Source organism: Gigantopelta aegis, chromosome 4 (assembly GCF_016097555.1).
Source record: "Gigantopelta aegis isolate Gae_Host chromosome 4, Gae_host_genome, whole genome shotgun sequence".
Lineage (NCBI taxonomy): Eukaryota > Metazoa > Mollusca > Gastropoda > Neomphalida > Peltospiridae > Gigantopelta > Gigantopelta aegis.
This window is the reverse complement of record NC_054702.1, coordinates 60,711,621-60,735,214: the sequence shown is the minus strand read 5'-3', so window position 1 is coordinate 60,735,214 and position 23,594 is coordinate 60,711,621. Positions and strand designations below refer to the sequence as shown.

The 23,594-nt window shown below is 36.0% G+C and overlaps 1 protein-coding gene across 1 annotated transcript; it reads right to left on the bottom strand.

The window, feature by feature from the left end:
• Positions 1–1,441: 1,441 nt before the first annotated feature.
• Positions 1,442–19,405, bottom strand: LOC121370865 (deoxyribose-phosphate aldolase-like). Its single transcript, XM_041496373.1, has 8 exons — positions 19,361–19,405; positions 15,550–15,647; positions 10,154–10,301; positions 9,251–9,349; positions 7,100–7,234; positions 5,756–5,884; positions 4,962–5,074; positions 1,442–3,868 (listed from the first exon to the last, which is right to left on the bottom strand). The coding sequence occupies exons 1-8, from the start codon at positions 19,401–19,403 to the stop codon at positions 3,662–3,664; spliced, it is 972 nt and encodes a 323-aa protein (XP_041352307.1). The 5' UTR covers positions 19,404–19,405; the 3' UTR covers positions 1,442–3,661.
• Positions 19,406–23,594: the final 4,189 nt, after the last annotated feature.

The following is a 23,594-nucleotide window of genomic DNA, read 5'->3' as shown; positions in this document are numbered from 1 at the left end:
TTTAATAATTGGAATCGCACATTACTTAGATTTTATTGTTTAGATTATCAATTTCCATTACATACATCCAAAGTGTTTCTGGTCATTTTAGTGTTTTTAATACCACAAATTGCTTTTTTAAAGCGCATATAACTCTTAAGAAGTAATAGTTATGGAGAATGCGCCTATTCTGTTTCCCCGTTTCAATGCCACAGACTCGTTTTACTCCATTCGTTTGTAGATTAACCAAACTTAGGGTCCAATTTCACGGGTTGAAACTAGGATCTGCGTCTTTAACAATGTTAGGGAGTTAAAGTTTGTTTTGTTTAACGACACCACTAGAGCACATTAATTAACCATCGGCTATTGGATGTCAAACATTTGGTAATTCTGACTCGCAGTTAACACAGGAAACCCACTACAATGTTTTCTAATGCAGCAAGGGATCTTTTATATGCACTTTCCCACAAATAGGAAAACACATACCACGGCCTTTATGCAGTTGTGGTGCACTGGTTGGAACGAGATGTAAATCCTGCATCTACGAGTCTTTTAACAATGGACTCAATACATTTCAATCACAGGGACATGACATCGGGTACATGCTTCACAATCACAGAAATAATAAGAGATAGGAATCCCACTGCTTCCTTGCAATAGGCTACTCTTTTAGATTAGCAGAGGGGCAGGGGGGGGGGGGGGGGGGGGGGAGTATTTAAAATGTAGCGTCACACTGACAGGGTAGTGTATACCACAGGTTTTGTCACCCCAGTTGTGGAGAACTGGCTGGAACAAAAAAATAGTCCAATGGGCCCACCGACAGGGATCAATCCACGAGCAACCATGCATCAGGCCAGTACTTTACCTCTGTGCCATGGTACTTTGATCCATCCTTCCCATATGTATAAGGAGTCAGTATGGAATACGACCCTTGGTTGCAGAGATGGCTCAACTCTTATCTAAGTTTATTTCATTTTAACGACACCACTGGAGCACATTGATTAACTTAATCATACGGATATTGGATATCAAACATTTGGTAATTCTGACACGTAGTCATCAGAGGAAACCCACTACATTTTTCCTAATGCATCAAGGGATCTTTTATATGTACTTTCCCACCGACAGGAAAACATATAGCACGGCCTTTGTCCAGCTGTGGTGCACTGGTTGGAATGAGAAAAACCCCAATCAGTTGAATGGATCCACCGAGGTGGTTCGATCCTATGATACAAACACCTCAAGCGAGCACTCAACCGACTGAGCTAAATCCTGCACCCCAACTCACTCACAAATACTGGGAAAACTGAATATGTTCTGGACAACAAACTATTGGATATTTACTTATTGGAGTGCTTTACATCTATGTCCCACCTCTTTCACACAAACGGCTTGGAGACATGGCTCAATTCGTACTCACTCACTCAAATAGCTCAAACATGCTGGACAACAAACTATTGGATATTTACAGTATATTTATTCTGTAATATTCTGAACACAGATATCATAATCTAGCTGCCATAATATTTGTTTGGGATACACAGAAGAAAAACAAAACAAGCATTAAATGTAATAGCAATTTGTAGTGTGTGTGTGTGTGTGTGTGTGTGCGTGTGTATGTGTGTGTGTGTGTACACATGTATATATACATATTATATATACATATTATATATATATATATATATATATATATATATATATATATACAAACATAAAATAGCTCCTACAGAAAATTTATCACATATTATCCATGCAGCTGATCAGTATGAAAACCTTTATTGATTTAAGTGTTACATATTTGATATTTTATAAATAGAATGAAGATGTTTGACCACTCTATCGAACAGACGTGGCAAAAACTGTCCTTACCGTTTCAGGAAGTAATAAATGTTAGTGGAATTAGACTGTAGTTCGATGCGATATGTCTATTAAAATGCATACAATTTATTCTGGGAAGTTAATAATATGCTACATCAAAGAAAATTTTTATATAATCACTGGTTTACTAATTTAAACATATGCAATCCTGTTGTTACAGACAGGACAATCTACAGGTTTCAGAACAGTTTGCGTACAATAAATGACACTAAATATAAGCTTGTTGAACCTGCTATATGTATAGTTATAGATGGAAAACGTGAAAATCTTCAACATCTTAAAACAGGTAACAAGTATACAAGCAAGAATATACAGTTACATTTGTACATGTACTAATGAATATATTGCACATGTACATGTATATATAAATACATGTAATATGAAACAAATACACCAAGATGAATAATAAATAAAAAAAGAAAGAAAAAAAAGTATTAAATGCTACTTGTTAGGAGATTGTCTGTACTATTAATATGACATGGTGGGACCAGCTGCCATTTATTTTAATGTAAATAATTTTATTTATTTATTTTAGAAGAGGTAAATGTTGGAGAAAACATGTCACCCACCCTCTTCCCCACCAGAAATCACCCTCAAACAGATGAAAGAATATACAAGTAAAAAAATTACCCATAGTCTATTTTATAATTTATCAAACTACAGGGGAATCTCATTAATCCAGACAGTATAGGTTTAAAAAAAAGACCATCTGGATAAAGAAATTTCTGGACGAGTTATTGAATCATATTAAGAATAATAGTCTCCCTTGGATTACAAATGTTTGAAACCTGCAAACAAACAAATCCATACATTAATACTCTTTTTTTATTTTCACTCAAGGAATACAAATACAACAACAAAAAATTGAATGCTGAGATTTCTGATACCAAAGTGTGAGGCAAAAGAATTTGCACATGATATGTTCGCAACCCTTTGATTAGTAACAGATAGTACTAACCAAGCAAGTTACTTATCTATCTATAATGGAAGGAAATATTGTCTTAGAGGTTTGGTATCAAATGAAGCAAACAACTTTATTGTTAAAGGATTGGTTTTTAATGTCTATCCAAAATCATAATGAATATCCTGGGTTATGAATATATTTACAAAGTGACAATTTTGTTTGATGGCACTGCCATCCATAATGAATAGTTTCTGGATAACCTAACTCCATATTATTGTGTTTCTCCTGTATAATCTTATCAGACTACAGTTAGTAATCACAAATGTAGCTGGCTTTCTGGAGACAATCAAATAATACCTAAAATGCATCAAAGTGATGTAATTCCATGGAATCACCTTAATTTCACCAGGATGCATCACATGTACATAAAAATCATGTTGTGTTTTTCTAATATCGTAATTTATTATTTTATCAAAACCTCAAATCAATAAACCAGAAAACACAATACACTATTCATGCAGCACAATCACAATCTGAAATCAAAATCAATTCAGAATTTAACTAAAAATACTGCTGAGTCCACCACCCACTCCAGATATGCCCAAAGAAATGAGATATCCGCATAAAATTGCTGAACAATTTAAAACTAGCTATTTCACCCCAACCCTGACCTTACGCTTATAAAACATTTACAGTCTGGACTCACGACTCTAATAGAGTCCGAGACTTTTAACTTCATGGCAAAGCCATACAAACTGTATGTGTATGACATCATTAAAGATAAGAGTCTACACTCTTAAAATTTTTATAAGCATGAGGCCCGGATAATTAATAAACTTTAAAACAAAAACAACTGAGTTTGCTGTCTTTTTGCCCGAGGTAAAACTTAAAACAGCCAGTTCAAGCCATGGGTAGTTCGTGTGTAGCCGCGTAGTGGCCTGTGACAAAGTGGAAGATTTGTCTCTCTATGTCTATGAGAAGACCGCTGGCTCCGATACGGAACATGTTGGGCTTCGTCCACTCGTCTCCCAGTTCTTCCTTCATCAGTGACAGCCAGGTGCACGAATCCTTGGCGCTACGTATACCACCAGCCGGCTTAAACCCAACCTGCAGTAAACATCAAAATAATTACTTTCATTTCATGACTTTTCTTTGTTTGACACCCAACAGTTGATGTATTCTTTGTGCTGGGCTGTTGTTAAACATTCATTAATTAATTCACCGTTACCCAAATCACTCTAACAGGGATGTGAGAGGGGCTGGAACAAAAAAAGCTTACTTTCTTCCTAAGTCAAACAAAGGCTTTCAAATAGCATATCCTGGATTGGACAAAACTGGCCAATCACAGCGAAGCTGAAGAAATCCAGCCAAGGGAATATACTATGCGCAAATACTACTTGCGATTGCATGATACTACTTTTGATCTAAGTCCGTCAGCCAAAAGGCACATCATTTTGGGGTGGGTTTTTGGTGTTTTTTTAGACGAAATGGAAAAGTGCATTTCCGCGTAGCTCTCACATCCCTGCTCTAATTAAAATCACACCACACTAATTGAAATCACACCACACTAATTAAAATCACACCACACTAATTGAAATCACACCACACTAATTGAAATCACACCACACTAATTGAAATCACACCACACTAATTGAAATCGCTATAAATCAAAACCATGCAAAATTAATCTAAAACAAAATATCAATATTTTTTTTATAATATACCAAACTTTTTTTCTTGTTTTTTTCTTTTAAGCTCCAATCTCTACTGGGTTTTTTTATTTTTTTTTTACATTTAACTTTAATTTTCTTCTTCTAATGCACCATTCTTTAATTTCTTCTTAGATCTTATCTTGGTCACATACAAAATAAAAAAACTAAATGAAATAGATGTCTGGTGGGGATCTACAATTGCATGAAAATGCCAAATTCCCATATACAATATTACTTGCACTTGTACTCTACAAAATGTTTTCTTCTGTAACTTATTTGTAAATTGTTTAGAAAAATATCTTTCTTCTCTGTAATACATATAAAAGGCATTCACATTAATTAATTTCTACATCTTGATGCTCTGATAACTATTTTAAGCCAAACACACTGATAAAATGGTTATAAACCAATTTTTGCAATGAAGGTCATTAAGTCGGTAACATTCATGTAGGCCTTATGATGATTAAAAGAAGAGAGAGATGTGTTACCTTGTAGTCAGTACGGTGGTAGTATTCCCGTATTGCCCGAACCATAACGAGAGCAACAACAAACGTAGCATTCACCGACTCCTTACCAGTAGACGTCTTGATGAAGTCAGCACCTGAAAATTAATATTTAAACATTCAGAACAGATAATCAACTTTTATCTTTTTTTGACGGGGGGTGGGGTGGGGGGGGTTGAATTCCATGTTAATTTTCAATTTAATTTAAATATTTTTCTAGACAATTACAGTTAATATTTTCACACACAATCGATCATGGATTTTTATAATCAATCATCACATCGGCTGAGCCAACCCAATCAATTGTCGATTACAAAATCAATCACTGGAACATCACCAGTTTTAAATGAGAATTACATTTCTGGTATTCAAAATATACAGAGAATAACTAGTTAATGACGTTGGATATCTGCTTTATCCTGTGACGGTAAGAATGGGAAATTTCGCAAGTGGAATTTCTCATTCGGCCTGAACAGGATAAAGCAGATATCCGACGTCAGTAACTAGTTATTATTTTTATCCTTCAGACCATAAAAATTAAGGGAAAAAGCTATTATTGTTCTTATTGTACGATGGCCTAGAGGCCAAATGAGTAATTTTGTAATGTACATGTAGCTATGCGTGTGACGTCATATGAGTGATGTCAAAAGTCATAATCTGCTAGTATACGTTTACGACTTTGCTTTAATCGGTCAATACAAACAGTGGTTGCAGGATAAATGGTATTTATTTGTATAATTTAAACTCACCACAGAACACACGCACACATGAACTCTCACCTGCCATCATACAGACCATGCTGGCCCGGTAGACGTTGCACAGAGATCCTAGATCCCCTGTGGCCAGGATCGTCTTCAGATGTGCTTCTCCGCACGCCTCCTTCATCAGTCGAATCTCCTCGTAGATTCCTGAACACATGTAAACACACGTAAACACATTAGTACAAAGCTGAGTGGGTACAGTTCATGTTCAGACAATAACAAGCACTTTCAGAGTACTGCTAAAGCAATATATGCCCCATACCGGACCCAAAAATGTTTTTTATCTCCTAAATTCAAGGACTCTGAAAAGTGGGTAAATCACCACGAATCCTCGACTTGATCTGTAAAGCTATATACAAATGATAAAGCTATATACAAATGATAAAGCTATATACAACATTTCAACTTTATATCTCCAGGCATTGCAAAAATACGGAAAAAAAAAATTCACATCTCCTAAGTTCAAGGGTCATAACTCCGTTAAAAATGGGTAAATCGGTATGAAAGTCAAACTTGATATGTAACAGTACGTGATAAACCTATACACAAAATTTCAGCTCAATATCTAAAGGTTTTTTGAAAAAAAAGTCCGGGAAATGTTTTTCACATCTCCTAAGTTCAAGGGCCACAACTCCGTCAAAAATGGGTAAATGATCATGAAAGTCAAACTTGATCTGTAACAGTACATGATGAAACTATATACAGAATTTCAGCTCTATATTTCAAACCCTCTGGCAAAAAATATCTGGAAAACATATGTGGGACAGACGGATGGACTGAGACGAAACCTATAGTACCCTCCTGTTGGATCAGTAGGGCATTAATAAGACTCTTCTACAATCCTTACTGCAAACATTTTTGTCAAAAGACACACTTACTTTTTAAATTTAATATAATAACGACAAAAATAAAATTTGAAAAACTTAATATGAAGGAAACTCTGGCCTGTTTCTATAAACATCCCAACAAGAAAAGAGCAGTGATAGAAAAAAGTAGAAATTTTCACTAGTTCACTGGACCAGTACATCTAGAAATCTACTTGTCCACCAATATTTTCACTTATCCAAATAAATAGTTTGTTTTATTAAAGTACAAGGACAATGTTTTTCATTGCTCAAAATGAAACTTCATTGAATATGTTTATTTGTCCACTGGACAACCACCAAGGTACATTTTGTTTGTCCGAGCAGATTTTCACTTATCAAACAGGACAAACGGACAAGTGCTTATTTCAAACACTGAAGAGCACATCCATTTTCAAACCTGTGTATTATTAGTTCTATATATGTATTATTATTTGTCATACAGATGGTTATGTGCCAGAGATAGGTTAAATAGGAAAAGGCAAAGCATGTTACCAACCTTTCCAGTTTCCAGAGAGAGCATACTGTCGATTGATGACAATATCGATCTCCGACGCGCCATCAGCCACTGCCTGCCGTATTTCTTCCAGACGAGTCTTCAGAGGCATCTGACCAGAAGGAAATCCTGTAGCAACTGCAACAAAAAGTTAAAGTTAACGTTTGCTTTGTTTGACACCAACAGAGCACATTGATTTATTAATCATTGTCTATTGAAAGTCAAACATTTGGTAATTTGGACATATAGTCTTAGAGGAAACCTACTATATTTTTCCATTACTAGCACAGACTGGATACCACATACCATTGCCTTAGATATACTAGTCATGGTTCATTGGCTGGAATGAGAAATATCCCACTATCCAGTGATTTACCACTGGGCTATGCCCCATCTCCTATTGAAAAAAGACAGTAGTGGTCAAATATATTGTTGTCTATATATGATTATTTACCGAGTCCAACGATTACATTCATTTTTCTGTGATCACCGAAAATCATCCCCTCTACACATGTATCTGCTGTAGGAAGATAATCATTCCTATGAATTAAAACACTAATGCTGATCAAGAGCATCTAAAGTAGCACAATGTGCTCTAGTGGTGTGGTTAAACAAAATAAACTTTACTAAAGCAGCAAGTACCTGAAGCAATTGGTATGTGTGTAGCATCAATAGACTTCAAGACTTTACTAAAGCAGCAAGTACCTGAAGCAATTGGTATGTGTGTAGCATCAATAGACTTCAAGACTTTACTAAAGCAGCAAGTACCTGAAGCAATTGGTATGTGTGTAGCATCAACAGACTTCAAGACTTTACTAAAGCAGCAAGTACCTGAAGCAATTGGTATGTGGGTAGCATCAACAGACTTCAAGACTTTACTAAAGTAGCAAGTACCTGAAGCAATTGGTATGTGTGTAGCATCAATAGACTTCAAGACTTTACTAAAGCAGCAAGTACCTGAAGCAATTGGTATGTGGGTAGCATCAACAGACTTCAAGACTTTACTAAAGCAGCAAGTACCTGAAGCAATTGGTATGTGGGTAGCATCAACAGACTTCAAGACTTTACTAAAGCAGCAAGTACCTGAAGCAATTGGTATGTGGGTAGCATCAACAGACTTCAAGACTTTACTAAAGCAGCAAGTACCTGAAGCAATTGGTATGTGGGTAGCATCAATAGACTTCAAGACTTTACTAATGCAGCAAGTACCTGAAGCAATTGGTATGTGTGTAGCATCAATAGACTTCAAGACTTTACTAAAGCAGCAAGTACCTGAAGCAATTGGTATGTGGGTAGCATCAACAGACTTCAAGACTTTACTAAAGCAGCAAGTACCTGAAGCAATTGGTATGTGGGTAGCATCAACAGACTTCAAGACTTTACTAATGCAGCAAGTACCTGAAGCAATTGGTATGTGGGTAGCATCAATAGACTTCAAGACTTTACTAAAGCAGCAAGTACCTGAAGCAATTGGTATGTGGGTAGCATCAACAGACTTCAAGACTTTACTAAAGCAGCAAGTACCTGAAGCAATTGGTATGTGGGTAGCATCAACAGACTTCAAGACTTTACTAAAGCAGCAAGTACCTGAAGCAATTGGTATGTGGGTAGCATCAACAGACTTCAAGACTTTACTAAAGCAGCAAGTACCTGAAGCAATTGGTATGTGGGTAGCATCAACAGACTTCAAGACTTTACTAATGCAGCAAGTACCTGAAGCAATTGGTATGTGGGTAGCATCAACAGACTTCAAGACTTTACTAAAGCAGCAAGTACCTGAAGCAATTGGTATGTGTGTAGCATCAATAGACTTCAAGACTTTACTAATGCAGCAAGTACCTGAAGCAATTGGTATGTGTGTAGCATCAATAGACTTCAAGACTTTACTAATGCAGCAAGTACCTGAAGCAATTGGTATGTGGGTAGCATCAATAGACTTCAAGACTTTACTAAAGTAGCAAGTACCTGAAGCAATTGGTATGTGTGTAGCATCAACAGACTTCAAGACTTTACTAAAGCAGCAAGTACCTGAAGCAATTGGTATGTGGGTAGCATCAATAGACTTCAAGACTTTACTAAAGTAGCAAGTACCTGAAGCAATTGGTATGTGTGTAGCATCAACAGACTTCAAGACTTTACTAAAGCAGCAAGTACCTGAAGCAACTGGTATGTGTGTAGCATCAATAGACTTCAAGACTTTAGCACAGTCTGACACACGGTTCGGGTAAACACAGATAGCTCCAACAGTCAGTCCTGTAAAGAGAGACATCAGATTTTCAGTTACTAGAAAACTTATTTTATATGTAAATCAAACTATCAAATTACAATACACAATGGGATATTAAAAAGACAAAAATCTCTTTCCACTATTCTTGAAAAACATTTGTCTGAAATGCAACAAATTATTTAATGGTTTTAGTTACTTTAGTCACTGGGTGATAAAAAACTAATTATAACATTTTTGCCTTAAATCTTTTCATTTCAACTTATTTTCGTGCTTATATTCAATTAAGGTTCAAGCACGCTGTCCTGGGCACATACCTCATCTATCTGGGCTGTCTGGCCAGGACAGTGGGTTAGTTGTTAGTGGTTAGTGAGACAGAAGAGTGTGTAGTGTTCTTACATCTACACATTGAGTCATTAAAACTCACTCTGGGTGGAAACTGGTACCAGTCTGCGAATCCTGTTCCTACCAGCCTTATGTCCGATGACCTAACCACGACACCACCGAGGCCTTAAATCTATGTCAGACCTTACCATTTAAGGGGAGCTATCATGCACGCTCCGCATCACTTAGCTCCCCTTAGCATGTGAATGTCTATGGTATCAATATGGTAATATATATTAAATGGCTGCCTATAATCTAAGTCAATCACTCCTCTCAATGTCTTTCATGTACAGCTACTTCACACACACACATATACATATACTAAATGTTCACACATTTTCAATCTCCTCTATGTTCATTTTTATTCTATTATTTTCCATTTATTTTTAAAATAAAATGTGTGGTAAAACATAAAACGGTAAATAACTGAAAAATGTGTTTGTCATTACCCAGATCTTGTAAATTCATATTCTTCATGAGATCTTGTCGAATGGGCCACTTAGCCTTGAAACAGAGTCTCTGTACATTTGTCAGCGTGTCGTCACCGGACAGCGTTGTCAGGTCAATGCATGACACAGCTCTCAGCAGCCATGCAGCCTAAAATTACAATTCCGTTCCCTTAGCACAAATAGAAACGAAAATGGTACAGAAAATATACTGATAACTTAATAGGCTCACTATGATTATTTAAAACATAAAACACTGTTGGTGTCAACAATTATGAAAGACATGGTTAAATGATTGTGTATGTTCAGAAAACATAATATTAAGTGCCAAACTGTATGGTTTATAGGGCTCACCCTACATCAAAAATATTGGTAGCCAAATAGGATTTTATTAGCCATCATGAAAATGTTTTAGCCAAAACTGTTTTGTGCAGTACTGTATAGAGTATTTATATATGGATATGAAAATGCATCTTTATCAGATAATTATGTACAAACTGGAATAATTCAGAACAAAACCTTATTTCTTGATCAAAATCAAAGACAGCAATGGGGGTAAGGGCAGTTAATATATTACTGTACTTTGATTTTTCATTGTCCATGTGTGTTGGGGGGGGGGGGGGGGAATATGCACTATTCAGAGATGGAGGTCAGTGCACCCTGCAACCACCCACCCCACTTCTAAGGTCTATGACATTAAATCAACAAACAACGTACAAACATATGTGGGTGGGTGGATGTTTATGGAGGGTGTTGTTTTTTAAATTTTATTTCTTTTTTTTTCAAATAAAAATTCGAGAGCCAATACTTTTTCTTTTTCTTTTTTTAAATAGAGCTCATTACTTCTTTAAAATAGCTAAACAATCTTTATGTTGGTATGAATTGCTTTTTTATTATTATTGAAGTAACCCATCAATTCCCTACCCCAACAATTTTGTAATTTGCGTCATGTTGTTGCTATTCTTGATTTCAGCGTCGTGTTAAATACTTATTGATTTTAGCTTGTAAAATAACTAGGCTAAGAATGCTGACTTCACGTTATTACATCTTAGTCAGTTGTTTTTTTATTAAAAAGATACTGAATTGAAATTTAAGGTCTTTTTAAATCCAGCTAACTTTTGAGATGTCACCTTACAGTCTACAAATTTATATATTTTATCTAACAAATGTCATGATTATTGTAAACTAATTGTATTCAGTGTTCATTTAACCGCAATTGGTATAAATACTGTACATTCATTTCCTGCGATTGTGATATGCATGAGTGCAAAATTAACAAAGACAACAGAAATAAATGAACAAAACAATAATTAAGTATTCATTGATGCGAACAACTATTATTTTTTTTTACAAATTTACATCAAGATTTAGTTGCGTGTAATCGTATTGTTTAATGTCCACAATGATGTCTGTTGACACAACGTTGTGTGGTCTCGGTTGACTGTAAAGCGTGGCCCATACGCACACTTAGAGCAGCCCTAAGTTCAGCCAATGAATGTTTTCCTAACGACTGCGAACTATCTGATAAATTTCACATGTGGACATTGGGTTTAACGTGAAGTGCATAAACCAGAAGAGTGGACATTTTTTTGGTTCGGTCTGGCTGAACTCAGCCTACTTGTCTTTGTATTGAAACTGACAGAAATTGTCAGTCCATTTTTATTATTTTGGTTCAAAAACTTTACAAAGTTAAAATAACAAGCTACAGATCTTTCAGACTTTGCTTTCATACATGTTGAATACATGCCATTAAAATTAATAACCGTGATTATTAAAAATAAGCAAACATTATTATGCTGTATTCTGGATGACACCGTTTCTCGTTACTGATCGCGAGATCACTAGTATGCTAATTGAATATTTGGTATTATTATTATATTTCAGGGCCCGGTTGTTCGAAGCCTGGGTTAACTTAATCACTGATTAACACTAACTGTGAGTTAAATTCCATAACCCAGGGTTGACTAATCACTGGTTAAAAAACCGTTGCTGAAACACACTTTTAACTCTGGGTTAGCAAACTCAGGGTTAGTTTTCACTAACCCAGGGTTACTTTTCAATAACTCTGGGTTAAGTGCAGTTAACCAATCAGTGTAAAGTAAATGTACTTCCTGTTGTCAACATTAAAGTTGCCTGTCCGTACTGCTAGTGCTTCTGTAATTTTCAAAAATGAACAGCAATAAACAGAAAAGGTGAGGAATACGATTTACTGATAATGATAGATAATTGTAAATTATGATGCGTAAAATATTGAGACAATTAGTGAAAACAATAAGACAAAAACTAGCGGGAGAAGGCAGTTGCAAAAACATGCCAGGTTATATTACTAAGGTTGATGACAGGACATTGCGGTATCATTTGTTTGGTTTCGCACACAACAAATAAATCACATGTTACTGTAATATTTTATATGTCATATTTAACAGCTTGTATAGTTTTTAGCTTCCATCTTTTAAGCTTTTCTATACATTATGAAAAATATAAATATACTAAGTGTCCTTGTCTGATCAATGTGGAACAGACAATTGTTTTGACAGGGGGTGAAGATTACCTAGACAGCTACGGTATGTCCCATCGTTCACACGTTTTAATTTCAATGACGTCAGTATTCGAATGACATCACTTTACATGTTCCTACAATAATAATAATAAACTAATCTAGATATTTCCATTTTTAAAAGGCTCAAAATCTTTCAGTGAAAAATTGCTTTTTGTATGTGTGTTTAATAGTTATGAATACATATGGCTGTAATTAAAAAGCTGCAATATTTTTGGAAATTATACCTCTTGGTAAAAATGGAGCTAAAGTGAAATGTTTAATATTGTGTGTAAAAAAAGAGAGAAAGGCTGACCTTGAGCTAGGAATTTCTGACGTTTCACCCCCAAGTTAGTTCGCCCCATACCAGTTCGACCCCAACATATTACCAGTTATCCCAACAAAAATGAAGAAGTTCTGTTCGCCTCCACTTGGGGTTTGGTGTATCTGTCCTTGAACGATGATAACAAGAAATAAACATGAAACAGACTACATGAATTATACAACTAGGTAAAATAAGTTATGTGGTCACTGACAGCCATAGGCTATTGCTTAATGTCACTTGGAAGGAAATTCAAATTCACGTAGAAAAAAAAGATCAAATTATAATTTGGTCCTTACTTTAAATAAAATGTATAATATTCATATATTAGTACACGTATATATATAATGCAGATTTTAATAAGCTGGAATGAGAGATTGCCCATTACGGCCGTGACACGACAGGTTCTACTAAGCCAAAAGCCCTTCGATCTACACCGACCAAAATGTTGTGCTGATAATTACTAGTTAACTGTAAATTAATCATTGCATGCATTTCCTGATGACGTTTATCTTCTTGATGATTAATTACTAATAACCGCAAATGACCCATTCGTTAATCTCACTAGTAAGGAAAAGGCATAGAAATACAAATAAATTTTGCACTAATAATTCTAAAACTGTTACTTGATCACAGCGAGTACCTTTTCCGAGGTGATTAGATCCTATGACGCAACTACCTCAACCGACAGAGCTAGATCCCGCCTGGTCAAACTGGGAGCGAACTGACTTGGGGCGAACTGGCTTGGGTACGAAACGTCTGGTACATTTGACGAATGACTTGGGTCTACTCCCAGCAGTAAAGTATAAACAGTCTTGCAATTCATGTTTTTAATTATTCATACTGTTATTTAATGAACAATTTAATGATAAGAGACGGTTAATACAGATCGATGTTTTTCCAGATATTGACCACCATATTGTAATTTATGCCGATACTCTATTTCAGCACAATTTTACATTTAAAACGCATCTAAACATACAAATGGAATCAAATTCGCCACTTTTAATCACTGGTTAGACATTTATCCGCAGGTCAGAGCTGCTTTAACTTTAACCCAGGGTTAGGGTATATTTAACTCATGTTAGCGCTAGCCAACGTTCTAACAACGCATTTTTCAATCAATGATTAAATTTAACTCTGGGTTAGGTACTTAACCCAGGGTTAGCGCTAACCAAGGTTTCGAACAACCGGGCCCAGGTGTCCTGATAGATTATGTAACCGTTTATTCACATCAGATGACAGAAAATTTTAGCCACTTGCAAATTTTATGAGGCATGTTTTTTTGTAAAAATTACCCAATGGCTAATTTGGCTACTGATAGCGCGAGCTCTGGGTTTATATCGAGTGGATCAAGTTTGAGCTACAATTCAGAATTGGGGATACTGGTATGTAACAATTAAATTAGCTAAAAACTATATAAAGCTGTTTCAATCAATTTACATAAAACTTAGCAATTTGCCAAAATGTACAGCTAACATCTGTGCAAGATTTCAAACAAATGAGAAATAAAAAGTACAGAAAGAATAGTGTACATGTATCAAGCTATATACAGTGAATGTAGCATATTTTTATTTTTCATATCTGCAAAAATTATTAAAAATAAACAAATACAAGAGTCGACTGCAATATCAAACAATGTATGAATAATTAAAAAGTTTAAGACTTCCCTTTTTTAAGCTAACTAAAATATAACTAAATACTCAACAAACATTTCTGTCCAACACATTTATAAGCTATTAAATTATCAAGGGGAGATAATAAATCAAAATGTAAAACATATTTAAGAAAATTAAATACTGAGAAAATATCACATGGATGATATGCCCTCCATGCCAGTATTTTGCGCTAGCTCTTTCAGTCCCTTCTGAAATCTTGAGTCTAGCTCATTTCAAAATGACTTAAAGCTGAATTCCATACATTTTGCAAACTTATACCACATGCAGAAAGATATCTACATACTGGTAGTTGAATAGTTATACTTGTATGGTATGACATATATCAGGATGTTTATATGTATTTTGTCATACAGATGGTTATGTGGCAAGTCTGACAAGAAACTCTGTAACAATTCCAGGGCTCTAAACATCCTGTGGCCAGATTGCCAAATGTGACCAATGTCCTGTTTGGGCGACTTAAATATTAAAACAATCATTGTGTTAGTCGCTCAATAATATTATGTGGACAATTTTCTTTAGAACTATAACATATGAGCCACTATTAATATTTGTATTCCACATTAAAATCTTGCTTGTGGTTCACTTACCATAATTTGCCAACATCCATTATTATTTTCTGGGCCACCATATTTTTTGGTGAGTTTCGAGCCCTGAATTCCTACTGGATAAGCACACAAATCACATGGTAATGTCACTGAAGTCAACATCATAGAGATAGAGAAAAGACTTTGGCTTGTAAGAAGTGAAATCAACACTGCTTATCGTATATGGAATCTAAAATGAATACGGTCAGCCAGCCGTGCAGGTTTTCTGCAACCTTACTCATATGAACCTACACATAGCTGAAGTCTGGGTAGTTTACCTGCCACTGTTTCTTGACGGTGCGCCGAGTTCCCAGCGTTTCAGCTCGTCTCTTCACAGCCGGCAAGTTCACATAGACATTCTGAAACCAGCTCTCATCTACAAATATATATACCGGTAAGTATCCAATAAGGAAGGAAGGAAATGATCTATTTAACAACGCACTCAACACATTTTATTTACGGTTATATGGCATCGGATTATTCAAAAAGAAAATTAACACAAATATTGGGAACATTTTCAATTCAAAATTTTCATTAGCAATGTCCACTTACTAATAAATTGAATGTTCGTTACACACTACTGTGATCTGTGAAACTTGAGGTGGGACATAATCCACTGGTAAAGTGCTCGTCTAATGAGTGACTGATTTAGGATTGATCTCTGTCGGTGTGCCCACTGGGCCATTTTGTGTTCCAAACAATGCTCCACAACTGGTGTAACAAAGGCTGTGGTATGTACTATACTGTCTGTGAGATTTTGCATATAGAAAAGATCCTTTGCTGCTCATTGCACGGTTTCTGCCAGAGAGTAAAATGGGTATGGTCTTATCATTACAGTCTGATTTTCTTAACCCTAAATCTAACCCATTTTCTTTCTGGTGGAGGCCATCAAACCCCCAGTTGACTATGATTGCATTCAACTCCATAGCGCCATACCCAAATATTTCTTTCTGGCAGAAACAATGCATTGTAAAGCATAGCCAATGAAGTAGTGGTAGCAGGTTTTTTCTGGTACTTAACCATATGTGTGATGCCATATAACTGTAAATAAAAAATCTGAAAATCTGAAACATACATAGTTAATAAAATGTCCCACTGAATTTGTATTTAGTTTAAGGCTATGTAATATGCAATAACAAGAGAAAAGTCAACAATATACTATACATGTTACTCAGTGGTGGTGTGCTCACCTGAAGTTCTATGGAGCATATGATTAAAACCTTAGTGTGAATAATGTAAGACTCCCATTATATGCGGTCATGTGGGATAGAAAAAGTGTCTTGTGCCCAGGACAGGCGTGCACTACAACAGCTTGCTCTGAATGTGCACGTAAAGCCCTATGACCTGACCTGACCTAGAAAAAGTACACTTGGTATTGGAAATTTCTACCTGGGATGAGGCTTGTCGAGTCCTAGGGTCAAAATTTTCACCACCGAGGCTGTACTTTTTTTTTATCCCACATGAACTCATATGATGGAGTTTTTTTCTCTTATTCATTCATTATATAGACCATTATTTTACACAAACAAAGATAGCTGAAAGAGTAACTTTTTTATTTGACCATTTTATTATAATTAAACTACACCATTGTATTTGCTGTGTTTAATTCATGTGTTAAATAAAATTTAACACTACATTTAATTAACAAGATAGCTTTTATAATGAAGGTTTTAATAACAAAATATTAATTTACAACCGTTTAATATCCTAACATCACCACCTCACATTAATATGACATCATATATTAACAATGATGTCATGTTAAATGCAAGCACATGATATCCCATGTGAGATTTCTTATATAGCTTTCTTTCATGGAAAGGGGGCAAGACGTAGCCCAGTAGTAAAGCGCTCACTTGATGCACGGTCGGTTTGGGGTCAATCCCCTTCAGTGGGCCTATTTCTCGCTCCAACCAGTGCACCACGACTGGTACATCAAAGGCCATGGTATGTGCTATCCTGTCTATGAGATAGTGCATATAAAAGATCCCTTGCTGCTAATCAAAAAGAGTAGTCCATGAAGTGACGACGGGTTTCCTCCCTCAATATCTGTGTGGTCCTTAACCATATAATTGTAAATAAAATGTGTTCGAGTGTGTCATTAAATAAACCATTTCCTTCCTTCCTTCCTTCTTTCATGGGCTAGATCTATCCTATATACGTGAGAATAAGAGAAAATGGGTTTCAGTGGTTAGGCTGGTATACCAAAGGCTGTTGTATGTGATTTGCTGTCTGTAGACCATCTATACTAATAGGTAGTAGTAGCCTACAGGTAGGCAGTAGATCAAATAGCACCTCATCAAATAGCACCTCTTTTAATATCAGTTAACTAATATCATTCCTGTCTCATGTTAAACTGGATAGAGATTTTTGTTATAAAATGTTTCATCTGCAATTTTGAGTATATTGTTACACCCTTATCTGCCAAGCCTTAGATCTCAGTAATCTGGACACAAGTTTTGTTGTCAGTTCCAAGTGCAGCGAGGTCCTTATAGAGCAGCAATGTTATTAAGGTCGACGACAGTCACTTTTCGGACCCTTGTTTTGGCATCGTACACAATAAATAAAACATATCCAACTGTAATTTGTTTTATATAATATATTTGACAAAAGGCACTTTTTATTTCTTTCATCTTTTAAAACTTCAAATTAATATTTTGTCCAGAATTATGAAAGAAAAAAAAATACTGACCTGTAAACAGCATTGTCTACTTGTTATAGAAATTTGACAGCGTTCAAGGTTAATAGATCAGTTTTTATTTTAATGCAGTATTATAATAATTTATCCAATAACTTACCCATGATATCCATGTCATAAACCCATGTGATAATTTTAGTGTATTAACCCGGTTAATAATGGTATGCAAATTTGCACGGTCTCTAGGTAATGTGTTGTGTGGATGGGTCATTTGCTTACAAGCCAACAAGACCTGTGTACCTGAGCACGTTTTCAAGGATTTAGTTAAAATGTGCGACATCAAACTAATTTGTGCTAATCGTGATGACGTCATATTACCAATGGCGGCGACTTTAGTGCTGTGATTTCTAAAACATTTATTATGTTATTTTCGAAGTGTTATAGGATAAATAGAATTCGCTACTCGTGTGTTTTAATATGTAAAATATCAACCTTGTCTAGTTAATCGGCATTTGTCTTGGTAGAGCCTCGACAAATATCCATTAACATAGATTCAGTTGATATTTTTTCAAATTAAAAAATACTGGTGACGAATCCTCTATATAGCTAATTTTTAATTTGAATGACATCAGTATTCCAATGAAGTCACTTTGCATCTCCTTACAATAATTTAACCATAACTGGGTACATAACGTTTCTGTTTTAAGAAAGATAGAAAGAAAGAAATGTTTTATTTACGGTTATATGGTGTCAAACATATGGTTAAGGACCACACAGGTATTGAGGGAGGAAACCTGCTGTCGCCATTTCATGGGCTACTCTTTTCGATTAGCAGCAAGGGATCTTTTATATGCACCATACCACAGACAGGGTAGTACATATCACAGCCTTTGATATATCAACCGTGGTGCACTGGCTGGAATGATGGGCCCACTGACAGGGATTGATCCCACACCAACCGCGCATCGAGCGACCGCTGCCATGTTTTAAGAATGCTGGAAAACTTCCAATGCAAAATTGCTATTGAAAATTTTGTTTGTTTGAACATTACTAATTAATGCACCTGAATGCGTTTGAAGAAAATCTCGTGATTAAAACATTGTATATTTTAGCTACTTAAGAGTTGCTGGTATTCAGATTCAATGCTTTTCAAGTTAGTTTAATCTAATTAAAACTGATCAAGTCACCCACCCACCCACTGTAATGCTTCATAACGTTTAGGCCTAAACCCACGCGGCCCCATTCGTTAGGCCTACATAATATTTGAATGGACCCGGGCCGTAGTAGACATCCCAATTTCTGAATTTCGAGGTGGGTGTGGGAGACGTGTATAAAATTGTCAACCGTCAAATTTTATTAGACATCGCATATATAGAAATGTTTAATAACTGTTTGTTGTCTAATGCACGCAACAGGAACAGGGAAACGTTTTGTGTTTGATTTTGTCATACCAAAGTCAACACCCAAATTTCTGGCAGACATCTTGTCCTTCATGAAATGTGGAGATAACTCTGTTTCGTACCACATTCAGCGGTTACACACTACCATTAAAACGTCTGATGTATTGGTGGATGTCGTGTGTTTGTCAGAGAGAGATATTGAGAGAAATATTGAGAGAGAGAGAGAGAGAGAGAGAGAGAGAGAGAGAGAGAGAGAGAGAGAGAGAGAGAGAGAGAGAGAGAGAGAGAGAGAGAGAGAGAGAGAGAGAGAGAGAGAGATATTGAGAGAGAGAGAGAGAGAGAGAGAGAGAGAGAGAGAGAGAGAGAGAGAGAGAGAGAGAGAGAGAGAGAGAGAGAGAGAGAGCAGGGGTGGGGGGAGTAATACGAGGAATAATTTAGTGCGTATAATTATTTCTTAGGAATGGAATCGTCATTGTTATTGTTATTAAACCTTTAGCATTAAGAGACTTCAGTTCAATGCAAATATTGTATGTTATTAATAACTTCAGATTGTATCTTTTAAAAACAGTTTAAATACGTACAAATGTAGGCCTAATATCAATAACATGTATACTGTTGGCTACATTATTAAATCGATCTTTCCATGAAGCTAAGAATATAAAATAAGTCATGTAGCAGTATTCATGAAACAGTCACGTCCTATATTTCAATTCCTATACCAGTATTTCAATAGATATGCTACTTGTCATCACATAGAAACAGCTTCTCACAGGTACTTAACACCATCCAGTTGCCACCCCAGACATGTATTCCGTGCAATACCATACAGTGGAGCTCTCCGGATTCTCAGAATCTGCAGCAGACCAGAGTGGGCAGACCAACACCTAGAACAGTTCTGTACCTACCTCCGTCAATGCGGCTACACAAAAAGTAGAGTTACTAACTTCTTCAAGAAAGCTAAACAACATACTCAAGATGAACTCTTAAATTACAAACAGCCCAACACTAACTCCAAAAGAACACTTCCCTGGGTTATTACATTCGACCCACGCCAGCCCCAACTCCGTAAACTGGCTGCAGACACCAACATCCTTACCACAAGTAACAAAATGTGTCACGTGCTAGAGGAGACCAAACTGGTAATTGCGGAAAAACGAAATGCTACCATTGGCAACATTCTGAGGGCCAACAAACTTAAACTCCCGACATCAGATAAAACTACTTGGGGTTGTCGCCCGTGTCACAGGCCCAGGTGTAAAACTTGTGAAAAAATTACATCCACCCAAAATATTGACAGCAAGAACAATAAAGTGTTCTAGATAAAAGACAGTGTAGACTGTAGTACAACTTTTGTTATTTACTGTCTGACTTGTATTAACTGCAAAATGCAATATGTAGGACAAACTACCCAACCATTCAGTCCCCGACTCAGTAATCATAGGCACAACATTCTGTATAATAAACAATCTAAAGCACCCCATGTGGCCCCTCATTTCAATATAGCAGGACATGATTATAATTGCACTGTGTTACAAAATATCGTTAATCTTGATAATACTAAATTGAACATTGCCGAATCACTCTGGATGCACCGCTTGAACACAATGTGGCCTGACGGACTTAATGAGTATGACCCAAGCAGTCACTGACTCTTCTTTTGTTACTTTCCCCCAGTCGGCTTATCCTGTGATTTTTTTAGTCTTTTAACTTGACATTTTCACTTGAACTGTTTTTATTCGCCTGTTTTTAATGTTGAACTCCTGGTTTTATGTTTAGTTTGCTCCTGAGGATGGCAGCATTTAGCTGACGAAACGTTGAGCCTTTTAACTTGTGATTTTTAATTGTGGTTTTTAGAAAGAGACTTTATTTTATCGTTAATTTTTATTGTTTACTATAATATACCTCATCGAAACTATCAAAATTAAAATGTATTTTGTCAACGACATTACTAGAGCATATTAATTTATTAATCATCGGCTATTGGATGTAAAAACTAAATTAATTTTGATATAGTCTTAGAGAGGACACCCACTACATTTTTCCATGAGTTGCAAGGGATTTTTAATATGCACCATCCCACAGGCAGGATAGCCCATACCACGGCTGGAACGAGAAATAACCCAGTGCGTCCACCGACGGGGATCTATCACAGACAGACCCCGCATCAAGAGAACGCTTTACTACTGAGCTACGGCCACCACACACACACCCCTCGACACTATCATCCATAAGACAGACATGTAGTAAATTTCATTTCAACTTATTTTTATATACTAGTTGTGGAGCACTGTTTAAAAGGGGAACTATCTCAACGGGACACAGTCTATTCACGGAACTTCGTGCGTTCGGTTTAAGTCTATATTGTAAAGATATTTTGATTTCAACTTATTTTCGTGCTTATATCAAATTACGGTTCAAGCATGCTGTCCTGGGCACACACTTCAGCTTTCTGGACTCTCTGTTCAGGATAATGGTTTAGTGAGAGAGAAGAGGGTGGAGTGATGTTACACCTACCTAGTGGGTCGTTAAAACTCGCTCTGAGTGTGAGCCGGTACCGGGATGCGAACCCTGAACCTACTAGCCTTATATACGATGGCTAAACCACGACGCCGATTTAGGTAGTACAAATACTTCTTTTGGCAACCGGAGAAGACACCAGCTGATTAGAACAAAATCTAATGGGATTGATGTCTGTAAGTTTAATAATTCAAGTAAGCAAGTCTAGAGAATTCAGTATAGTAAAAGGTATTGTTAACACTGGTGTTCATGTTAGTAATGATGTCATGCATGTTCTAATGAATTCAAATGACATTGTGCTTAAATGGCTGAACATTATCTTGATTTACATGTTCTTCTTGACTGGACCGATGGCGATGCATGATTCTGTTAAACGAGATAACAATGCAATATCTAAGGTGATTGCGTAGTATACAAGTAATGCATTGTAGCTTCTTATGGCCAAAAAAAAAGGCTACGAGTACGAGTGGAATTTTATATAACGTTTTAAAGTTATGCTACTCACTTAAGTATGGGGTACCAAGGAATTCATATTTTGTCAACAAAATTCAAATCCGTGATTGTATATAATTACAGGGCAGTGTAGTCACATGGGCAATGTGGCCTTAAAGAGACATTCCCGAGTTTGCTGCAATGTTTAAGGTGTTAATGAGTAACAGACTTTTTAACGATTGTAATTACATATTAAATATATTTTTTGCATAAAATATTAGTGGGCGTATATTAAATGTGTTTCTGATTGTTCTTATATTTGTACTAGGTTAAATTTCATTTTATTTCCTAAAATATTTTTTTCGTACGTACAAAATTATTTGAAGACAAAGTCCAGTTTGTGCTTCTTACAAATATTAACACGACCAGAAACACATTGAATACATAGACACTGATATAACAAGAAAATATATTTAATATTTAAGTTTAATCGTAGAAATATTTTATTAGTCGGAAACATCTTACAATGCAGCAAACTCAGGAATGTCCCTTTAAATGGTGACAAGGAAAGGATTCCAATGAAATTTTCTTCATCGAATGTGGTACTAGATGTAAAGGGACTATACTGAGTTTGTTGTCACTGTAGCATGTTTACATGGGTTGTAAAAATCCCGTGTCCGGACGCCCGGGGCTACCAGATTTCATGACAGGGCAACCAGTTTCGCCCATGACGTAAGCCCAGAGGACTACTGGGAGAGATAAAACCCCACACCTAAATGATACGAAGCCTTTTTGATGACTTAAATTACATATTAAAAGTACTTTCCTGTTCAGAATGCCAGTGGCTGTATATAAATGATTTTTTTTGTCTCGGTACTAATATTACTAGTAGCCCAAGCAGGAGTTTAATTTCCGATAATTTCGTACGTACGAAAACGTATATATTACGAAGTAAAATGGAAAATGACTACAACCAACATTAACACACGACAGAAAACAAACTGGATTTATATAGACACTGGTATTCTAAACAAGAAAAGGTATTTAATATGTGTCCCTCTCTGTTAGTCGGAAATACCTTACAATGACTGCTAACACAGGACAGTTCCTTTGATAGACCTATAGGTTTTTTCTATGGACAGAATAATTTTAATCTATGCGATATAAAATTGGAATTTTAATGTGAACAAGCTGTTTGTACCAGGACATTGAGAATTTTTTTTAATTCTAATTTAGTTTTACTTAAGGTTATTATTAAGAATGTTTTAGAACAATATGGTGATCAACAAGCGATGTCCTGGGTAAAAGCCATTTCTGGAAATATGATAACACGGAG